Below are 24,516 nucleotides of genomic sequence, written 5' to 3' on the forward strand. Positions count from 1 at the left end.
TTTAAAAACCAACTAAAGATTTCACAGTTTCTTGTTGTGTTATGTTAGACAGCTGTTTTCCAAAATCACTTGCCACTTACATACTTGGAAATTATCTTAAATTGATAAATTAATGTTCTGTGATATTTTTCCTAGGAACCCCCAAATCAACAAAGAATAGGAAAATATAATAAAAAGAGCCAAAGTGTAGAAATGAGACCAAGGTCTAGACTATGTCAACAGAAAAAAAATATTTTTAAAAGCTTTAAAATTTTGATAAACTTTACAGCTTTAAAAACAGTGGGGATAGTGAAAATGAAGTATAATCACAATATTCCCCCAGCATAGATGAAGCTGCAGGCTTTACAATCCTTGACATAATCCACTTGTCAAGAAAGAAAATAATATTTTCCAACCCTGAGGAGCTGTGTAGAGAAAAGTCACATTTATGAGACTTTCTATTTCCTATGGGGAATACTTGACCTGCTAAACAGAACCTAAATTAGGTATGATTTGTTTTTAGGATTAATAGTCTTCTCTCAGTTATACTAAATGAGGAATCAGGCATATTCATAGAAATGCCATATTTATGTATTTTAGGTTTTTAGAAAAATGATTCCAAGTATCTATTTTTATATATTTGAAACAACAAATCACTTCTGCAGGTGTAATCACAAGTAGAAAAAACAAAGAAAACTTTGATTCAAGCATGTTAAAAAATTCACTATTAAAGAGGGAAATGTTGAAAACTGCTGATATAACAAACTGAGTGCAATGCCCCACTCTTTCCATTTCTCCACATACCACATTTTTCTTCTATGTCATGACCATGGGTCTCCAGCATTTATAGTGACTGCTGTTAATCCCTGAATTGATGGATCCATTCCATTTTTTTTAACATCTTTATTAGAGTATAATTGCTTTACATTGTTGTGTTAGTTTCTGCTGTATAACAAAGTGAATCAGCTATACGTATACTTATATCCCCATATCCCCTCCCTCTTGCGTCTTCCTCCCACCCTCCCTATCCCATCCCTCTAGGTGGTCACAAAGCACCGAGCTGATCTCCCTGTGCTAAGATCCATTCGATTTTCATTCATATTTAACATGCTTGTTTGAAACAAATGTTTGAACTTCTGAGGTTTCCAATGTCTGGTCAATGCCCCTTTAATTGTATTAAATAGAAAGAAGGAGAAAATCATGGCAAACTGTATCAGCAAGGATGATTATATCATTTTCCATTAATCCAAAATGTTTAAAAAATTCAAACAACAAACTCGAGTAACTATGATTGGAGTTTATATTCTTCCTCCAATCCGAGCCCCTTTTTTTTTTATTGCTTCCCCATATAAATCCAGAGAAAAACTGAGTCTCTCCTCCTATGATATGTGGTTTTCTTTTAAAAGTATTTTACAATGTATCGATCCTTTGAAAAAAATGCAACGTACAATTACAAAACATACCAAAATAAATTAAAATGATATAAAATAAATATTGATGGAAATTCTAATATTTTTTATCTCTACCGTGGTATTGTTCACTCATTTTGTGGCCTACACACTACAATCGGATATATCGAAATCATAATTATAATTTTATTCCATTTCATTACTGATGAAATGTGGATAACAATTCCCATGTATCCTAGCTAAAATATTCTTTTTTTTTTTTTTTTTTTTTTTTTTTTTTTTTTTTATTTATGGCTGTGTTGGGTCCTCGTTTCTGTACGAGGGCTTTCTCCAGTTGCGGCAGGTGGGGGCCACTCTTCATCGCGGTGCGCGGGCCTCTCACTATCGCGGCCTCTCTTGTTGCGGAGCACAGGCTCCAGACGCGCAGGCTCAGTACTTGTGGCTCACGGGCCCAGTTGCTCCGCGGCATGTGGGATATTCCCAGCCCAGGGCTCGAACCCGTGTTCCCTGCATTGGCAGGCAGATTCTCAACCACCGCGCCACCAGGGAAGCCCCTAAAATATTCTTTGAGAATCATATATGAAGGGTACTTTGGGAATTCCAAGACACTGTACATATATTACTTTATGCTCACTTTGTTTATAGCTACCTCTCATTACTCACCATTTGTTTATAGTATCTTCTTTTAAAAAAATTAGAACTTCTTTTACCCAAAACCTTCTTAGATTTTAGCAAATATAAATATTTGAATATTGCTAGCATACATGAACTAGGATGCATAAAATAACTGTAAATACATGTTTATATTTTACAAGTGTTTTTTATTGTTTTTGATAAACACACTTCATTAAGGCCTAAGGTTTAAGTATATTTTCATTCTTCTAGTTTTAGATGTGCGTTCCACTGTGACCAGAACTCAAGAAGATTTTAGTTTAATATCATTCTTTTTTAATTTATTAATTATTCATATCATAAATTATTTTTTGGTCCCTCCCTTACTTCTACATGTCAAATTAAAATCTTTTTTTTTGAACTTTGAAAGACTGATGTTAAAATGAATGACAGAAAGATAATTATTCATAATGCTCTTATTGTCTCTGACAGGTGACATTGACTTTTGCTCAGTTTGGGGACAAGAATATCCATATTTATATTTTGGTATTCTTTTCTTCTGTAATTCATTTTGTCCTCTTTAGCTCACCATTAATTTTTAGGTTTTTGGTTATCTTTATTGTTACTTTTATTGTGGTGGTTATTTTGCACAATATTTTAGGCACATTCATCTTCATTTAAGTAAAAAGTGAGATTAAAACTCTCAAAAGATTATTACAGAGTGGATCAAAGTCTTCTTCCTAAATTAAGACTGTACTTTCTTTGTGTTCAAATCTTTTACTCTGAAATATCGGTTTCCTTTTGGACAACTCATAGTATTTATGAGATAAAGCATTTACATCATTCAGCTTTCTGACAAAATGCACTTATTAGCAAATTTTTAAGTGCATTTATGTTCATTTTATTCAGATATTTAATTGCTTACTGAACTAACTGTATGAAAACTGTGTGGGTACAATGTGTAATCTCACATGTTTTTCAGTGAACAGTTTAAAGAAAAAAGTACATAATGCTTGTAAATCTGTGATGGCTGTGAAGAGTATTGTCATTAGTGAAGAGAAAACTGCAGGGTCTTTTATAAAGGATTGCATTTTGGGAAACGAATATTAAAATGAAAAATCTTTTATTTTATTATAATTTAATTTTTTTTTTTTTTTTGGCTGTGTTGTGTCTTCGTTGCTGCGAGTGGGTTTCGCATTGAGGGGGCTTCTCTTGTTGTGGAGCACAGGCTCTAGGCGCGCGGGCTTCAGTAGTTGTGGCTCGCAGGCTCTAGAGCGCAGGCTCAGTAGTTGTGGCGCACGGGCTTAGTTGCTCCGTGGCTTGTGGCATCTTCCCCGACACAGGGCTCGAACCTGTGTCTTCTGCATTGGCAGGCAGGATTCTTAACCACTGTGCCACCAGGGAAGCCGTAAAATGAAAAATCTTAAAAAATATATTAAAAATCAAAACTGTTAGAATCTTGAGAAAACTACATACTTATATGTAATTACATCAATTTATATGTGCTTTGTGACCTGTCTGAGGGATTTTTAGTTTTTAGGATCACGCAGAGGTAATTAGCTGTGTTTTAAATGAACATGTATTGAGTTCATTGGAGCTCTTTAGATATCTAGAAACAAATTATTAAAGTCATGCTGGAGATTAATACTTATGTGGAAGTTCATTGTATGTGATTTTCTAGCTTTCTGGTTCTTTGATAAAACTCTTTGTAGTATCCACACATTCATTTAGGAATTTAAATTTTCAGATTTCAAAAGATATAAGTAAAATTCACCAACAATTTTTCAACATTATTCAGATATATCAATAAAGCCTTGTGCTAATGTTTATATATGTTTAAAATCTTCAGGCTATTTTTGGTACATCTTAAAAAGGAGGTCATGTCTTTTCTGTGTGTACTCAGTTAAACAATATTGATGTAGACAGTTTATTGCTTACTTCCAAATTTCTTTTCATACAACCCTGTTATTTGGGGATGGGGTGAAGATTGCATTTTACTTCACCTATTCCTTACTACTGTGTCTCTAGTCTCTAGTCATTTTGATTTTTTTGTCAAAATGATTTTACATGTATACCTAATTTTTTTAATATAAAAACAATGTTAATACAAAATTTCCCTTCAAGTCACTTCTCCCTACTAAGAGGTATTCTTTGGAACAAGATGGGGTCAGGAGGTAGCACTGATAATCCAGACTTTTTTTTAAACTAAATATCTGATTTGGGGGAAGAAAAAGTAGCTAAGTGAGGATAATTGGTTTAGTAATGGAAAGGGAATTATAAACATGTATATTATATAAATGACATTAATAATTGTAAAACCCTATACTTTTTTTCTAAAAGTGTCTTTTTCTATATATGTTTGTTTACAAAGGTGGGGTTATAAGTTAAATATCTTTTCAAAATATCATCTAGTCCTTTATATTACAAAAGTGATCTTTTTGCCCAGGGATAAATTGGTCAAAGACATATAATCACCCTTCAATTTATCACAATGTAATTAAACAACTTTGTCAAGCAGTTGTGAGAATAAAATAACAAAAAGGAAAAGGACTCTCTTCTCAGGGAGTTCTTAATATATTGAGAAGGGTGAGTAAGACATGTACAGTCGAATGCTTTCCTAGTGGTGAAAAATAATGTGACCTGAGCAAATAGGTGGAAGAAGCATGTAAGTTGATGGTTAGTGGTTAAGGAAGGCATGATAGAGAAGATAAATTCTAAGATGATGTTGAAGAATAAGAAGCTTTCTATCTGATGACAACTCCCTTTCATCCAGAACATGATGTGAGCAAACATGGAGATGTATGAGATAATACAGTATATTTTGAAATTAACAGATATTTATGGATATTAGAGATATGATATTGGGGGTAACTGGTGGAGGATGTTGATTAAGTGATAAATGATGAGGTTAAAAAGAATGGACCCTGCAATTGAATAAACAAATAAATAAATCAACAAAAACAAAATAAATAAACGCCACTAACAACAAAACCTAACTGTGATCTTTTCCTAAAAGACGGTAGGGTGTTGCTAGAGATACATAGGGAAATAGAGCCTGTTGCAATGGTTAGGAGCGAGCTGGTAGAGGCCTGGGCTATGGCTGTAAAATATCTGTCCAGTCTTCCCTGTCTCTGATTCCATACCCATTTCCATAATACATGTAGACATGTCAATCCCAGCTTGATGTTTAGATTTAAGAAGCTAGGAAATAGACTCAGTCTCTTATATGTGATTAGTGATTAAATTAACATTAGACAATTTATGTCTATTAATATATTTCAAAAATAGACACTGTATAATACTATAAATTTATATAAAATATATTTATAATTAGTATAATGATTCTATATACTTCTAAATGGAATGACATTTCAAGTGGTTCATAATTTTCACCTTTATTTATTTTTTTTAATATCCACCCAATCCCCCTTAAGGTTTTAGTATCTGTCGTTTTTAAAACAATTCCTTGTAAAAAGTGAATAATCCAGAATATAAAATTGTTATTCTTCTATGGGAATGTTGATAGAACCTTGTCAAATTTCAGTATGAGGTAAAGTAACAGTTTAATGTAAGAAAGGAAATAAAATAAAATAAACTGTGTTATTTAAAAAAAAAGTTGGCTAAAAAGAAATAGTATTGTAGATAACAGCACTTTTTTGATAAATGTTTCAAATAGCTGAAAACTTAGAAGTGAACGTTTTTAATAATTGTTGTTACAAATCTGGTGCAACTATAAATTGTGGGAAATTGTGAAATATCTAAAGTCCTTGCACAGCAGAATATCTAGGCTCTTATCTACACTGACATTTCAAATTGCTAAGTATGTTGGAATGGAGAACACTTGTCACAAAACCCTGTCAAAAAAATGGGATAACGAGATATAAAATATTTTTATATGTGATAATTATTCAAACTGATACATTTGAAGTTCATTCTCACCTCACTAACTGTATACTTTCTCCATATGCAGTTTAAATCTTATGGTATATGTTCAGTTCGCTATGGTGGAATTGACTTAGTTATTTCCCATAAGATAATGAAATTTTTATTGGTTAATAGGAAAGGGAGCTTCTTAGATTGAAGTGAATATGATCAAAACAGATATTGGCCAGTGTTAAAAACTGAATAGTTTAAATTTTATGTCCTTGTTTCAACCATTAACTGGCCAATTTCATTTTTTTCTGTTAATATTAAAAGGCTATTCCATATATTAAAAAAAAAGGAAATCAAATTTTCTCTGCACAAACAGAAAATACTTTTTTCTTAAAGACTATATTACAAAATTGAATTACACCCATATAAGATTAAACTACAACTGATATTTTACAAAGTGCTTGTTGAAATTCCAAACTGTTTAATCTATTTATTATAAAATTCTTAAATATACATACCTTTGAATTTTATAAATGTATAAGACAATAAATGGAAAATGTGAACAAATATATGGATGGTATTATTTTCTAAGGAATTTATAACATGAGGTTTACAAAATTTCTGTTTTTACACACTCACTTTATTGTGTCTTAGAAACTTCAATTTCTGCATTGGGGTTAAATAAAAAATTATGTTACATTATTAAAACTAAACATTCTAAACATGTAGGGCCACTTATATATTATTACCCACTGCATCTGAATGAATATATTGTATACCATCAACCATAAAGTAGAAATGTAGATTTTCACTTAAGAAAAATAGAGGCAAGATATTATTCATTTGGTGAATGGATAAAACATGAGACATCCGGGCAATGGAATATCATTCAATGCTAAAAAGAAATGAGCCATAACATCATGAGAAGACATGGAGGAACTTTAAAGGCATATTACTAAATGAAACAAGCCAATCTGAAAAGACTACTTACTGTATGATTCCAACTATATGACACTGTGGAAAAAGCAAAATTATGAAGACAGTTATAAAGATCAGAGGTTGCCAGGGATTAGGAGAGAGGGAGAGATAAAGAGGCAGGCAGAGCACAGAGGATTTTTAGGGCAGTGGAACTATTTTGTATGATACTATAATGGTGGATGCATGTCATTATACATTCATCAAAACCCACAGAATGTGCAACACCAAGAGTGAACCTTAATGCAAATTATGAACTCTGGGTAAAAATGGTGTGTCAATGTAGATTCATTGATGGTAACAAATGTACCATTCTGCATGTTAATAATGTGGGAGGTTATGCATACATCGGGATTAGAAGTATGTAAGAACTCTGTACATTCCTCTCAATTTTGGTGCACACTTGGAACTGCTCGAAAAAATAGAGCATATTTAAGAGCAAAAATAACCACCAAAGTTAGTATCTTTAAAATCTTCACGGGACTGGCTAACGTGCCTGAATCAACTGAGAGTGTCCATAAGTGCAATATTCATAAGTATTAAAAACAGATGACATATTAAGTTATGAGTAACACACAGGCAAGTCAATTATTTTCAGCTACCTGCTTCTGTATGAAGAAATCCACCAATGAACCATACTGGACCCTGCTGTAGAGAAATATTTCTATTTCCTTAAGTAAACTTTCCTTCATGTCTGAGCCATTTGATGGAACAATAAGTCTCAGGATAGCATATGAAAATCCAATAAATTGTTTTCTGTTTTCCACCAATAAGCACCAAGAAGTAGAATATTTTTCCTGTCATTTTTCAAGAGCGTCAGCGAGTTTTGCATTTAATCTTCCATGTAACATACATATCCAGTTTAGCCGTGGTGAAATTATATAGAAACAACAGCAAATTGAAGTTTGTCATTCAGAGATTCTTCAAAACAGAAATGCTAATTTGAAGAGATAATTTTTAGTTTTGTTTTAACCACATTTAAACAGAAAAAAAAGGCTACATTTTAATAGGACTTTTAAAGTAATTTAATATTTCTCTTTGTAATAATAAATGAGAAATCAGTAGAGAAGCAAGCATATAGCCACTATGCAAATTATGTATTGAACTGTTTAGTATGATTTCTTAAAATGAAAAAGATAGATGCTGAAATGGAAATATTTATTTTGGTTTTTATTAGATAGTAACTAAAAATATTATTTTATATTAATTAAATATCATTTATTTCCACAAAAATATAAATAAAGTCATTTTATAAAGGGTTTTCAGGCAATGTGCAAAAATCAGAAAATAATAAAATTTAACTTGATATTCTTTGAAGGCTATAAACTCACTGTGAGTTTATTACACTGATCTTGGGAATGCAGCTATATGTACAAGTTGACCTGAGAACCATAACAGCTGCTTAAGAGAAGTATCATGACTACTCAGAGGAATGGTAGTTGGTGAATACACAGCCCTTCCTTTGCCACAAAGTTTTTTCTATGGTTCAATCAAGAAGAAATCAAAGAAACTAGGTTAAAGATATAAGATCATATAAGTGATAGACAAGAGATTTAGGTATGCCTTCTTTGATTCAGTGTAATTTGATAAAACAAACATATGAGGAAAACTGAGGGTGTAAGTTACTTGACTATGTCAATGACTAGTCATTCTTCTTCTCTGATCCTCAGATTGTTGATATAATAAAATCATGGTGTTTGATTAGAATATTAGAATAAATTTTCTCAAATCTCTTTAGTTTCCTCACAGTGGCCCCAAACAACAAAGTAATATAAAGCTAACAAAGTAATATAATACTGTGACAGTCACCATGAAAATTTCCAACCATCCCCAGATAGTTCCCATTTGATACCATATCATTGTTAAGGAGCTTCAGGAAGAATAAAAACAAGAACAACAGAAAAAATCAGCTTACCTTTCTCTCTCTCCCAATATATAAAACTTCTGTAACTAACATATCAATTGAAAGAAGTTCAATATTATAACAACATACAGATATTATATGAAAATTTTCACTTTGAAATGTATGCAAACATTTTTAATGGGTGGTATATATATTAAGACATACATTTGGGAGAGGGCTGTTCTGGAGTAAGGAAGATTAAGTGTGCCTTAAAATCATGCAAATCTTGAAAACAAATATTTTCCCTTTTGTAATTTCTACACTATTTAATTTTTAACTGGCAATGCAACACTTGACTGTGTTTGTAAAAGAGAAATATATATTCATGTCTAAACCACCAGTTTTTTTTCACTTTATAAAAAATAACTGAATAATTTACTTATTAAAGAATTATCATCGGAGGGACGTCCCTGGCAGTCCAGTGGTTAAGACTTTGCCTTCCACTGCAAGGGGTCCGGGTTCAATCCCTTGTCAGGGAGCTAAGATCCCCCATGCCTCAGGGAGAAAAAAAACAAAACATAAAACAGAAGTAATATTGTAACAAATTAAATAAAGGCTTTAAAAATGGTCCACATCAAAAAAATCTTAAGATAAAAAAGAATTATCATTTGAACCCAGGTTCAGCGCTAAAACAAACAAACACAAAGTAATATGATGTTTTAGAAAGGGCACTGGAACTCCGTTCTGTGACTCTTCACTACGTAAATTCCTCAACCTCTTTAGGTCTCACTTTTCTCATCTAAAATATGGGAGAAATGCTACTTCATAGTAAATGAAATATTGCACTTAAGGCATTCCATGCAATGTGTATCACAGTACATGTTAAAAAGTAGAAGCTGCTCTGTTTTCATATTATTGTAATTATTTGTAAACTTCCGAAGCCATTTTTGTTTCATACTTTGGCTGTGGATGAACTGAGAATCTTAATGATTTTCTACAACTTTATTCTCATGGTGCTCGAACTGAATTATAGTAATATGTTAACCAAAGGAATTGGAGAAAATCACTTTAAGGATTTATGTCTGCTTTCATAAATTTTTGCTGGCAAAGGAGACTACTCTCCAATTATTACATTATTTAAATGATTAACTATATTAATGTGTTTTATTAAGATATCATCTGATTATTATGGTCTCCACTAGTAACAAAAGTTTCTAAGAAGACCTTAGAACTAGTTTACTACAAAAGTAACAGTATTTGGTATTGTTCCTAAAATATTTTTCCAATATGAGCCTGCTGATGATATATTATTTAAACCGAAAGAGAAATCACTCAATGATCACATGTTTATTACACTGAGATATTGAATCTGATCAAGTTAGAAATGAAAACACACAAGACAGAAAACGTTTGTACCAGTAATAAAGAAAACACATATAACAAAGGTTTTCCTCAGTTTTCTTTATTACAACAATGGAGACACAGAAATACAGAAAATAAAATGACATTTAATATACTATGAAACTCATGCATAGGATTACACATAGTGCTGGATATTATGTCAGGGATTTTAAATAAGAGATGATACTGAGGACAATACATATATAACGTACATTTTATTTCAAGAAAATAAGCTATGATGAAAACAAATGCAATTAAAATGATCAGCAATAGTCACTTTAAAACAGAAGTGTTACACATAAAATCAATGTAAGATGTGAGATAAAAATATTCTTGAAAGAAATTCATGAATTATGGATGTTCTTTAAAACAGTAATTTTTAATTGCTTGCTTTTAAGGAAGAAAAGGATTTGCTGGAGATTTATTTTGTAGTCCCATTTAGTACATAGATAAAATAAAATAAAGATGGTATAATTTAAAATTATGCTACCTATGAATATTATGCAATATTTGCAATGTGTAACTATATTTCTATTACTTAAAATGGAGTGATAAAGAATAACTGAATTTAATTTGAACATACACAAATTAAGAAATTTTGCAATATATCTAGGCTTAATACAACCAACATTAGATTGGTTCACACTTAAAATTTAATTACACTTGAATGAGCATATCTTTAAAAAGTAGGTCAAATAATAGTCTATTAACAAAGGCATGAGGACATCTTCTGCAGTTCAAATCACCTCAGATATACTAAAAGAACTTTTGAACATATGTGCTTTCCTTGGATATTTTGTTTTTCAATTTTGCTAAATAGTAGCTAAAAATTGATGTTATAGAATAATCCACTCTTTCTGTAATATTTAGGGACAAGTATTTTAGGCTTCCAATTAGTTAATAGCCATGAAGGAGGGGAGGATGACTACAAGAGATGTTTATCTGGTTCATAATCTCAGGTAAGATAAAGAAACTAAAGGTATTTGGAAAACAAAGAATTGATATTAAGCTCCCATCTCTGCTTTATTTCAGAACAATTAAATTAGATTTATACTTACTGAATCCACTCCCTTACATAAATATTGAGATGCTGCTTACTTTTATAATCTTTATGTATTACAACAAGTTTTTAAGCACCATGTAGTAAAGAGAGATACTACCACTTTTAAACATTAAAAATGTTAACTCTAGAAAAATACTCTAGTTTAGATGGTGACTTGGAAAAGAATATGTTAATTAGATATTAGATACTTTTTCTTTAGTTAAGACCTAAAATGTACTCTGTTAATATTTTCTGAATTCTAAGATTAACCATTGAGTGTTGATAGTGATTAAATAATACTCCTTTTTAAAAATGACATAATCAGCCAATTTAGATATAGAGTTTTTACCAATTTCAATTTATATTGAAATTATTTCAGCACTATTTGTAGGATATTCATATCGCTAATCATTTGAAATATATAAATTTAAGCTACCCATTGAACGCATTAGCCTTGTTGAAGGTTTTGTGACATATATACATATCACAAATTCTGAAATTTTACAATTTAACAGAGATTAACAGAAAAAGAATAGAAGAAATGCATTGTATTTATTCATGACCAGAAATTGAGAGGAAGGAAGAGAGAGAGGGAGGATAGGGGGAAGGAGAGAGGGAGGGAGATAATATTAGGAAGAAACGATTGGAAGGAAGAATGAAAGGGTATAAAACCAAGAGAAAGCCTACTTAATTTGTACTTATTCAAAAGCGATTTAAAGGATATTACATTGTGCCTCACAGATTTGAACCATAATAAAATACATAAAATGACACATTTAGGTATGAACTTAGTGATCCTGTATCTTTATTCATTGAGCGAAATCCTAATGCATAAGGGCTAAAAAATATATAAATGATAATATTTAATTTAGGTAGTGTCCTAACAGCTTATTTATTTAAAGCTCTTAATGCCGCTAATATCATAAGCAAAAACAAATGGGTGGAGATTTTCAGATAACTTTACATGACTAGAGGTATTTCTTAGTTAACTACTATAAACTGAAAATATTATATATAATATTAGCTATTTTTGAAAGCTAGGTCCAAACACACTTAACTATTGTATTGGTGATGTAAATATCCATCTTGAATTACTAAAATGATTTGTAATCTAAAATGATTTGTAATCTAAAAATTTTATTCCTTCATTCTTAGTGTAGGTATGCCATATGAATAAATAAAATACTTTTCATGTATCTGAAAGTACTCATCCAGATCCAAAAGTACCTGGCCTAATTCTCCCTTGCATATTCTATTTTGTTCAATATAAATGAATAACCGTAAATCCAACTGTCCAGACTTGAAAACATTGTGGAACTTTCCTTATTTAAGTTTTAATTTAAATTAAATATAATTAATGGGAATTCTTAAATAGAAAATGTTTGTTGTATAATGATTTTCAAATTAACCCAAATTGTATAACCTATGAACTACTATGCATAGTTGTAATTTTAATTATTAATTTTAAAAGAAATGCTGAATACTTAAAAAGTCAAAATTATCTGCAATAAAATTATTTGTGCAATTATTTGTTTATGTAATTGACATATATAATGTTAATCAAATGTCTAGAATTTATTTATTTATTTAAAATTGTTAAACACTTGAGGTATTTTAGGCTAAGAAAAAAAAAGGAAAAAAATTTTTTAAGAAAAATGAAGCAAGTCTTTAAGTGTTTCAATCTTGTTCTTGTCTACCAGTAATTGATTCACATATGTACACTTGCATGATGGTTTGGGAAAGAATATGGGTATAGAGTTTACAAAATCTACTTATTCCCAATGAATAATAGTATTGGGACAGAAAAATAAAAATGACAATTTACTTAAGGTTCTTCCATGTAAGAAAAAATTTCATAGGAAAGAAGATTTTACTACTACCTCCTAGACTTAATCTGTTAGCATATCTAAAATGTGGTTTGATGGGCCTTAGAGCTATATGATAAATAATTAGAGTCTGAATTGGGATAGAGAGACATGTAAGGCTGAAGGATAAATGGAGAAAAGAAGATAGACTTTGAAAAATTGGGAGAAGAAAAAAGGAGATTTCAGATTTACATAAAAAATTAATCATGATACTTCACATGCAGATAATGGCGATTATGCATAAGCAAATCAACCTAACTTTACCACTGGTATAATATGGTCAAAACAAACTTTTAAAATGATTTTAACATTGGATGATAAGATATACACATCAATAAACATAGGTACATATTTCTGATTATACACAATGGATAACAAAACTCACCTTACACACAAGTTCATATTTACACATTTCAGACAGAATTTTATTTAAAAATCCACTGGATGAAAAAGAATTATTGGATGATACTAGGGAGAATTTTTATGCCCTGCTTACCAGTCACATTTACTTAGACCTACAGCAGACATCAATTAGACAAAAATGTGCTGTCAGTTAGACTTTATGGTTGCATATAACAAGAGTAAAGCTCAAGTAATAAAAAAGATAATTCAGCAACACTTACATATTATTAAGATATAAAAAAAAAAAATCCAAGAAGGTAATTTACAATCTCTAAGGTTTCATTTTTTGAAAGGCAATAGCTGAATTGTTTATAGTTTTGTGCTTTCCTGTTTCTTATAGACGTAAGACAAAGCACAGAGTCGATTATTTTAAGATGTCTGAGAATTTTTTAAAATTTTTGCCTATCTTAGAACTGTAAAATAACTGTTAATCTAAGAATAAACATTTAACCAAAGGATATATAGCTCATTAATTTTAGGATTAATATCTTGATCTGTACTTAGATGTTTAAAAAATCTAAATGAACCACTCATTAAGTGTAAATAATTCTGCTAAGATATTAGAATGTCAATTTTAGGCTCTTTTCTGAACTGTCCAAATGTCAGTCTAGGTATCATTCAAACCAGACTGAGTGTTCTTCTTATCACTATTGGTGACTTTGAGTCATAGAATATAAAATTTCAAATAAAAATCAACTCTGTTATCTTACTAAAGACATATTACATGTTCTTCACAAAAGTATTTTGTAATCATGAACTAAATCAAGATAATTTCTATGACTTTCTCATGGAAATATTTACAATTTATTGGAGAGATCCAGTCAGGTTATAATGAATGGGAAAAATTGTTCATGGAAGTGTTATTGGAACTCCTTTCTTTCCCAGCACTTGTTACATGTTAGTAATCAACATATCTACAAGTCTTATCCTAACTCATGGAATGTGATATACAATCATGGAGTGTAGTATGCGATTATAATTAGTTCTTCAATAAACAGAACATTGGCTCTTTTAATTTTAAAAATCAAACATTCCCAATAAATAGGTTAAATCTCCACACTGCAAAAATTGGAATTGGGAAATCCCTTTGTCTCAGCAAGGGAGAAAGAAGTGTGTTTAATCTGTGAATGGGTCACTTCTGCATTCTACAGGTCTGTTGTTAGCTCAGAAGAAAAAAGTACAGCAGTGGACAGCAAAGAGTATGGAAAAGATAAATTACAGAAAACAGGCTACCAAAGGCAGGTCTATCTTTAGATCTTACATGATAGGATCCTGCAGGTATTTCTTTAAAGACAGAATACTTTCATGCAACCAAACAAATTGATTTTGATGAATGAATCTCAAAGCCCAGAAACCAATCATTTGATTTACCATGTAAGTTACAGTCACTCTTGTTAATATATATAAATCTGATTGCCTGCTAATTGTCCTAAGTGAGTAGTAAGAATCACTTGCTAGCATGTGGTTGGGAGTAAAAAGCACAAAACACTCTTTTCTCATTTTGTGATGAATGAAAACGTGAAAACAAAAATCATTTACTCATGTTACTCCCTCAAATCCAGAGGAATCTCCTCTGAGAGCTGGAATCTAGTAATACCCCCTTCTCATCTCAATTTCCTCTTCTTGAAAGTAGTAGCTAAAATATTTACTTCTCTCTCTGATCCTTGCAAAGAAATTGACTCAGGTGTCCAGGAAAAAGTAATAAATACGTATACATATTGTTAGAACACGAATACTTGATGCCACCTCAAAACACAATTCCAATCTAGTGCACAGGGTGCAACTTTTTAAACATATTCAAACTTAATTTTTATTTATTTTGGGGCAACTGCAGAAGATATTTTCACTTAATGAAAAAAAAAATTTGGATTTTTAAAAATTGGTTTTCAAATTGAAGAAAAAAAACTCCATTTCACTTTTATTCCTTATGACATTTTAAGTCAATAAAAAGAAAATAAGGCAGCACAATTGGATACACACCTAATATAATAAAAGTTATCAGGTTTATATTTTATATAAATGGTAAACACAATGAAATATTATAAATGTTTTATAAAGTTGGAAACTTACATTTAAAATATAACAATCCAAACCAATATAAAAGATCCACAATTCTACATAACAAAATTTCTACTTATACAATGTATGGCCATGGATATTGAGTTATATTTGTAAAATAATCAAATGAAAGATTAGATATAGCAAACGCTTAAGTTCCAAATAAAAGTGACATGATATTTAATAAGCTCAACTTTAGAAATTACAGAAAAATTTAGAATGTAACAAGTTACGCTGTGAACTAGTACTTGGAAGAAACAATCCTGGTTCAGTTTCCTTCTGTGATTTTCTGACAAATTATCTACTTTAAAGGTCAACAATTTGGGGAAGGGAAAAAAGGCTAACTATTCATGGGTAAGGATAAGTGCATAATTAGTTGGACCTTAGAAAATATTTTATTATAATTTTAGATTAGCCTTGTAAATTTGCAGGGAATAAAAGGAAATATATGATGTAACAACATTAAAACATGCAAGACAAACTTATGGCTATAATGAAAGAAAACCCAGCAGCATTCAGCTGCCATGACTGGCTTCCATTTTCACCTTTATTCGCTTCACAGCATTTATCTGCATGATGAAAATTATTTTTGAAAGTAGAACAAGAATAAAATAATTAAGGAATAAAGAATAGAGTTACAAACATGAAAATAAAGGAAAAGAAAAAAGTGACAGTAGGAAAGAAAAAAAGAGAAAATAATTAATACAAGATGTACACAAAGCCATCACTAATTACCTACAAAAAATTATTTTGATACAAGACAAAGAATTTAAAAAATCTAGTATAAAACGCTTCTAAATAGTTGTCACATATTAAAAACATAACTCAGTTCTATCATTGATTACTTAAATGTGAACATCTTAAATATTTTTTAATGAAGATACAAATTATTAGAGAAAGGTCACCAGTCATTCCACTGTGCTACTGGTAAATTCACACTGTTACTTAAATGAGCTCATCATATTCTGCAATGTTTGCTGCTAGTTTTTTTTTTTTTTTTTTTGCTATCATATTTTCCTATAAAACATATTTAATAAAAGTAGTTATATTTTTAATAATGAATGAAGTACCAAGAAATATAATTGAAAATGACAAGTTCACACAGTGAAAATTTTCAAAAGAATAAAAGCAAGGAACATTAACTCAACTGGCCATAGGCATACTCTAGACATATGTTATTGTTGCTCATTTAAAATAATTTTGAGAAACAAAGATCATGAAAATAATTTACAGAAATTTACTTTCACATTATGTACTAAACCAAATAAATATTGTTTTGCATGTATCATTAGTATTTAAATTTGACTGAGATTTTCAGATAGTTAAAATGAAGTTCTTCCCAATTAACTGAACTTCAATTTCACCATTGTTTTAAAATTTCTTTAATTTAAATTCTAAAACAATCATAACCTTAAGAAAGCATTTTAGTATTTGCCATGCACTTGAATGTTTTGTTTTCCGTTCATGTTGAGTTATTTGGAGATGAAAGGGTATATTAGTCTTGCTGGAACTAGAGTTGAATGCTATCAAAATAATTTTACTCTACTGTTCATTATAAGTATAATCAAAAAAGTCTATTAAAATTAAAATTAACTGAAAAATTTTAGCAATATATTTATTGGTGGTGATCTATGTCACTTCTTGGTATGGATGCAATTATTTTCCATCAAATTATAATGAGAGTCTATGTTAAACTTAGACATGTTTTCAATTCATAGTAACAAGAGAAGAAAAAGGAAGCAATTTACTAAGGGTTTTGTTTTGTTTTTGGTTAAAACAAACAATATTACACATGTCCTAAAGCCAAAAGAAATGATGAAAATTTTTTTCAGAGTCATTTTATCTCCAAGAATTTTTTAAAGCATTAGATTATACTCATTCTACTAAGTTAGGAATATTTTTAGTCCTTAAAATTACAGAACAAATCAATAAATATCATTTTAACAGCCTCTAGTTCCATAGATGGTTTTGTAATCAGTTTTACAAGAATTAATTTGTCATCACTACCCAATATTTTCATTGTTTATAAAATAAAATGAGATGGAATTATGCTGTATGAATATTCCAAAAGAGAACATAATTGTGATTTTGCACACTCTGTTTCTATGTGAATCAAGGAACGCAGCTTTCAAAATAAACACATTTAATAAGTGAAGAAAGGAAAATATTATTAATCATAAAATAGTTTTCAGATCAGAATCATGAACTATGGAGAAATGTGGTGTCCACTAAGATAGTACATAGAAAAGTCATTATTATCAATAGAATATATTACATATGAATGTAAGGTAAGCCTACTGTTAAAAAATAGTCCCTCAGTCCAACAAATAAATGTACTCTAGATTTAGCTTGCTGCTTTACTCAAAGAGTTAAATATATCTGAATGCACATAAGTAATGGGTTTTTAAATTCAAAGTCCGTAAACCTTATTTGGACAGTTTACAATGCATGCTATTTAAAACATAAATTAAAACTAAATTAACTTTTAAACTCCATATATTTTCCAAATTAAATAAGGCTTAAGATTTGCTAGTTTATTATACATAACTAATTTAAAATATGTTTGAATTTCTAATGTGTATTTTTAAATGGAATAAGAAATTATATAACTATAAGAGTAATTATGATGAAGGCATATGAAGATCATTTTTTCTTATTTTGCTGATACATAATTTTAACTCTACAGTATTTTGTGGGTTTAAAGGCTCCCAAATTCACCATCAACTATCACAGCTTCTAAATTGTCCCAAGAATCCTCCCAGAGCTAAATCAAACAATTCTTGAACTATAAGGGCACTTCTTTGATCTGGCTTTCCATGAGACCTTAGCAGTCTCTGGATTCAGTCACAGTAAATTATATATTATTTTGTGACATTTTTATAGATAAAAATAAATCTTTTATCTTTCCCTTTTCCAGTAAGATGATCTGGTTTTGTATCATCTGTACAGTTTAGAGGGGATGAATTCTATCTCCTACCTTCTCAGGTAGCTTTGTCTGTACATCTGTATGTCTGACTTTTCCTTGACTGCTTGATCTGTTTCATCAGCTGTGAAACACGTGCTAGCCTTTTTCATCATAAAAGTCCTTCTAACGCTGACTATTTTTTCCCCCTCTGCTCTCCTTCTTACAGAGCTTCTTGAAAGCATAAATTAACACGGACTCTAAACCTGCTAACCTCCTATACAATCCTCAGCTCATTCCTACCTAATTTCTCTCCCAAGCACTTCAGCAGAGCTGTATGTAATAAGCACATTTCACATCTCTTTCAATTGAGTTGTTGGCCTCTCAGCAGCATCTGAAGGGGCAAATGTGATTGATAAATTTCTTCTGGAAATATGACTGTCTTTTAACTTCCAAGATACTACAGTCTTCTGTTTTTCCAGGAACTCTACATCTTAGTAGAGGGGAGGGGGAGGGAGGGGTTTCCTCGTTCTGTATAACATGGTTATACAGGACATGGTTCTTAACACTCTATTATTCAGTAACTCAAGAAGCACCCCTTGAACATTAATGCTGTGCCAGTCACCCTTCTAAGTACTGGTATTGGGTACTGGGAAACATCTATGAGTATCACAGACATCAACTATTTCTCATAGAGCTTAGACATTACTCACTGTGTGGTTTTATCCCCACCCAGGCTTTAAATACCAATTATCTGTTAAGGCTGAAAACATCATAATGTATATTTCCAGGCCATGGCTGTCTTCTCATCTCCATACACACATATCTAACATCTATTTGACATTTCAAACCTAATGAATACCAAACCGATTTATGTTTGACCCTTACTCTCCAAATCCTGCTCTGTTTATAAGATTCTTCATCCTGAGAAACGATGTTAACAATGTTCCAGTTGCCCAAGCAAGAAACTTGAAAGTCATCAATATCTACTGAATCCATTCTGTTACACAGGCAGGTTAATCTACATCTACAACGTGTCTGGAATTTATTCATTGCTTTCTTTTTCTACTGTTATCACATTTTTTCAAGCATTCATGTCCATCCATCTCTTGCTTCTATCCTGATGAGCAAGATTAATCTGTCTGTAATGTCTATCTATTCATATAATTTCCCTGCTTCAAATGATTTCTTATGACTTTCAGGATCTGTTTTAAAATTATTTACATGGTTTTTAGAAGACCTTGGATTGGTTGGGTCACAGATCTCTCGGTATCCTTATTTTTGTTCACACACCTCCAGCTTCTCTCCCAGCCATCCTTTTTCTAGTTCTTAAAGCAAATCAAATTCCTTCTTCTTTCAGAGACTTCTTCCACATAAGACACTTTCCGTGGAAGGCTCATTCCTTACAAGTTTCTTTCAGAAAGTCACTTTCCAAGGGAATCCTTTCTCAAGCCTCACCTACCCCTATAAGTTAGGTATACTTGCCAAAGGCTCTCATGGCAGCACACTGCACCAGCATATCTCTTAGTTGTAATTACTTGGTGGTTATTCTAACTCTTGATTAATGTCTATCTTCCCTACTAGATTATATAGTCTTTGAGCGCAGGAACCAGTTCTGTACTTTTCACAGATAATTCCTCTGCACTCATCACAGTACTTTCCACAAAGCAAGACCCCAGTGAATAACTGGAATGAATGAATGAATAAATCTTAATATTACAGAACCAGAAGAAACTAGCTTAGGGATTAGGAAATACATATCAAGAGAAGTTAAATGACAAGAGCAAAGTTGAAACTATAAACCATTTTCCTTCTAAGCACTGTCCACAAACTAACTTTCCAAAACTGAAACAAAATGTTTTTATAGAAAATGCATCATAACATACTTTATTTTTGTGCCTCCATATATATATATACATATATATATTCTTCATATATATGTTCTTCATATATATTCTATCTTTATTTATTTATCTTTTGGTTTATACTTACTATTGTTTTATTAACAACAGTTTCTTATAAAAACAGCATAACAGGGACTCTGGGAGTATAACGTAAAGTAACCTGCCTGAAATCTATTTTTTTTACAGTTTGCGTTTTTATCTGTAAAACTAAATTATTGCCTTCCATTTCAAAAAATATTCATTTTTATCTTGATTAAAGATGTAGGAGGATGTTGTAAATAGTGCTGCAATGAACACTGTGGTACGTGTCTCTTCAGCATAGCACAGGGAGATCAGCGCGGTGCTCTGCGACGACCTAGAGGGGTGGGCTAGGGATCGTGGGAGGGAGGCTCAAGAGAGAGGGGATATGGGGATATATGTATGCATATGGCTGATTCACTTTGGTGTACAACAGAAACTAACACAACATTGTGAAGCAATTATACTCCAATAAAGATCTATTAAAAAAAAAAAGATGTAGGAGGATGAAGTTTGCTCTTGAAATCCTCCTTTGAAGATTCTGACTCAGATTAAAAATCATATTTATATCATGTTCCTGATATCTGCAGAGAGGATAATTACTACAGACATAATGCATTATAATTGTAGAAGCATTTATTGATGTTTAAAACTCACAGAAACAATGAACTTAATAGTTCATTCAACCATTCTTTTTATTAGGTGTATCATCTTGTAAGGACATGGGATTTGTCATATGATTTAAAGTAGCTCTGACCTTGAACAAATACTTCAGCTTCTCAAAACTGTATCTGTAAAATGAGGATAACTCTTTGTTGCTCAACTCAGATTCAAGAATAAGATGAGATAATAAGTGCAGAAGTACTTTGTAAATTATAAAAAGTGCCAGCACAATATGATACCCAGCTATCCATATTATTTCTAGATACTTCCAACTTCCTAATTTCAAAGTATAATTGGAAGCACTTATTAATTAATACTAGCAATGCAAAGCCATGATATAAATTACTTTTAAACCATAAAACCAATAGTAATTACTTTTTTATAGAAAGATTAATTGTATAAAGCTGCTTTCAATTGAAAAATGATGTATAACAAAGTCATACTAATGAAATTAATATTAATTTGAAATTACAAGAGGATTAAATAGCATGACTGAACTGACAAATTTTTTTCCAGTCTCAAAAATAGTATGTAATACTGATACTCTATTATAATATGACTTAAATAAATCATATTTATGAATATGCAGCTCTGATGTCTCTATCTGTATATAAAGAGTATGTGTGTATATATACATGTATGTATAAATTTTAAATTTAAAAATTTTAAATATGTAAAGGAACGATGAATGTTAAAATATGACCAATATGACAACTCATTAACAGAGTTAACTGACTATGACTCAGGACAAATTCTTGCATCTTCACCTCTATAGCATGTATCTGAAAAAAAATTTAATATCCCTCCTGTAGACTTTGACAATATCACTAGCATAAAATAATGTAAGCACTATTCCCTAATAAAGGTAGCCACCAGTGTGCTGTGACCACCAATAATGAGTGTCCTACGACTTTTTGAGCTTCTTTGAAACTCTATTCATAGTTCTTTCTGCGGGTGTATCTGTGGTTGTTTCTGCCTCATTGTGTGATAGATTTTATCTTTCCAAACTCAACTTGCTTAGTCAGGCATGAATGGGCTCATTTTCCCAGAAGTGGAGGACCAGGCCTCATGTGTTTGGCAGAGAAGTTTTCTCCTTTGCAAAAGTTTTTTCTGGTCTCAACGAATATTTTTCATGTTGATTTTCAACAGTTTCTCTTATCCTCCATCCTCCCCCTCTGCTCATTCTCTCTCTACCACTTCAACCACTAAAGTTGTCAAAGCACATTTACAAATGAACCAATCTTTTATGGCAAGAGCAACTGAGAAATCTTGATTAAGACATGTAAATAATCATGATTAGAACCTAGAATTTATACTTCCTTCTATAAAATTATGTTTTCAATATTAAGAAAAAATCCAGAGGGGTTATTAAAGATACTATCATATTTATTTTCAGCCTAAGAAAGCATATAGTTTGCTTACCTTTAATAATGTTGGGTTTTGGTGGCATGCTGAACTCATAGACTGTTGGTTCTGAATATCCCAATCTATTGGCAGCTGTAATTTGAACTTCATACCCCATTGTCCACTGTAGATGCTCTAAAATAATGTGGTCCTTATTTCCCTGCACTTTTTTCTCTAGCCACTGGTCTTCTTTATCTTTCTGTAAAGGCAATACAAATATATTTTGTAAATACCCATGCATAAAGTTGTGATCTTTAAAAAAAATAATTTATCTTGAAATGGAGCAAGTGGGTTAAAAGGATATTTTCTCATCCACTGGGATAAATGAAGTTGTATATAGACGAAGTCATTTCTAAGATTTTTCCACAAAAAATGTAACTGTTTTTAAATTAGCTGAAGAGTGGTAATTCATAATTAATCCTTGATGATTCAAATGATAATTCACTTACATTAAGATTTTTAAAAATTTCACATATATCAGTTTGCTGTTTAGCCACTTTGTTGATTATTAATAATCATGTGAACAGGGAAAACAAAATATTATATATAGAAAAAGCTTAACATACCCATTAAAACAATTTCCAGAGACTATTGTTCAATGTTTGGGGCAGGGCAGGCAGTGGGTAGTAAAGTGTCTTACAAATAATGTCTGGATTTTTAAAATAGATTTAAATTTCCATTATCATTTTTTATTACTATGATGTTTTGGACTCATAATGAAACAACATACAAGAAAATTTATTACCTGTTAAACAAGTTATTAGCATAAGAAACTAAAATATGTTATCCTATCATGAACATTCTACACTTAAATCCAGATTCTTTTTCTAAAATAAATGTTTTGGACAACATGCTATTTGAATAACCCCTTAAAAAAAAAAACTATGACTACAGTTACAAATAATTGAAATAATTTTATGGATTAAACTATCCTAAGCATTGTGAACATTCAGCTGAGCCATATGTAAACCATTTAAAGTTTAAATGGTAATCTCTGCCTGTGTCCCTCATCTCTATTACAGAAATGAGGGTAGCAGCTGGCTCTGTTAGCTTTCATGAGGAAGCAAAGAGGAAAACTGAGTAAATTGTATATTCCAGGGCATTAAGAATCATAACCACTTAACAAATGACAGCTATTATTAAAAAGAAACTATTTCCATAATAACTATATAGAAATGAAATATTTTCTCTGAAATCACATATCTAATAATCCAATAATCCATCACTGCCACTGAAAATCTCAATTTCCCAGAGGTGTAATTATAAATAAATTGTAACCTGGACATAGTGATAGATAGACACATAGATATATAGACAGATCAACAGATCGATTAGTCAATCTTTTTTTAACCTCAGAGCTCAGCCCAGTATTACTTTATGTTGAGCCAATATTTTACAATGTTTATTTGACTAGAAAGAATAACAATGTTTTCTACATTTATAGTGAAAAATGAGGATTTATTATCTAAAATCAAGTTGTGGAAGTTAAATTCATAATTGCATTAAATTGATGGTACTACAAATATGAAGTATCCTTCAAAAGGAGATAAGACCACATTACAGTTTTGGTACCATACTGTGATTCTCTTTTCCGACTTAATTATTTTTGGCTCCATAGAACTTTTATTACAAAGGAAGTCGGTTGGCCTCTTTTGTTGCTTCATCTAAAACTGGAGATACTACCCCTCTCCAGGTGTTTCGGACAAGCACTTAAAATAATCATATAAACAAGAGGTAAATTCCCTTGCTTTCTGAAACTTATAAACTCACTAATTTATTAGACTAGGCTGGTGTCCAGTGTTATGAAGTGTACTGAAAAGCCATTGGAAAACAACAGCTTGGACCAGAAACCTTGTAACTTGTCTAAGTCATTAAATGACTAGTAAAGTTAAGAAAGGAATCTAGGTGTGTTTTTGAATTGCTTAGAATAGCTGTGTCATTAGCCATGATTCTCCCAACATCCGCTTTCTTCATCAGTTCATTCATCAATTATTCAGTCTTTAGTGGATAGTGAGACTCTTCTAGAACTATGAACACAACAGTGAATAAAACATGTACAAATCCTTATTTTGGAGTATACAGACCAACACAGAAGGAAGACATGAGTTCTTTGAAAAACAAGAGGGTGTTTTGGGAGCATATAACAGGGAGAACTAATAGAGTCCA

At 31.0% G+C, this 24,516-nt stretch overlaps 1 protein-coding gene across 2 annotated transcripts in view; it reads right to left on the bottom strand.

Moving 5' to 3' along the window:
- Positions 1-24,516, bottom strand: part of NCAM2 (neural cell adhesion molecule 2) — a 494,475-nt gene that overhangs the window by 24,525 nt on the left and 445,434 nt on the right. The window contains exons 15-16 of one of the 2 annotated variants that reach the window (XM_082391902.1): positions 22,369-22,549; positions 5,611-16,028 (exon numbers count right to left, since the gene is read on the bottom strand). In XM_082391902.1, the coding sequence (XP_082248028.1) occupies positions 15,922-16,028; positions 22,369-22,549 (288 nt within the window). In that variant the 3' untranslated portion in view covers positions 5,611-15,921. Of the gene's footprint in view, positions 1-5,610; positions 16,029-22,368; positions 22,550-24,516 lie in introns of those variants that run through there. The other variant, XM_082391901.1, reaches the window with a different exon arrangement.

Source organism: Balaenoptera borealis (assembly GCF_965194805.1).
Source record: "Balaenoptera borealis genome assembly, chromosome: 5".
In the NCBI taxonomy this organism is placed as follows: domain Eukaryota; kingdom Metazoa; phylum Chordata; class Mammalia; order Artiodactyla; family Balaenopteridae; genus Balaenoptera; species Balaenoptera borealis.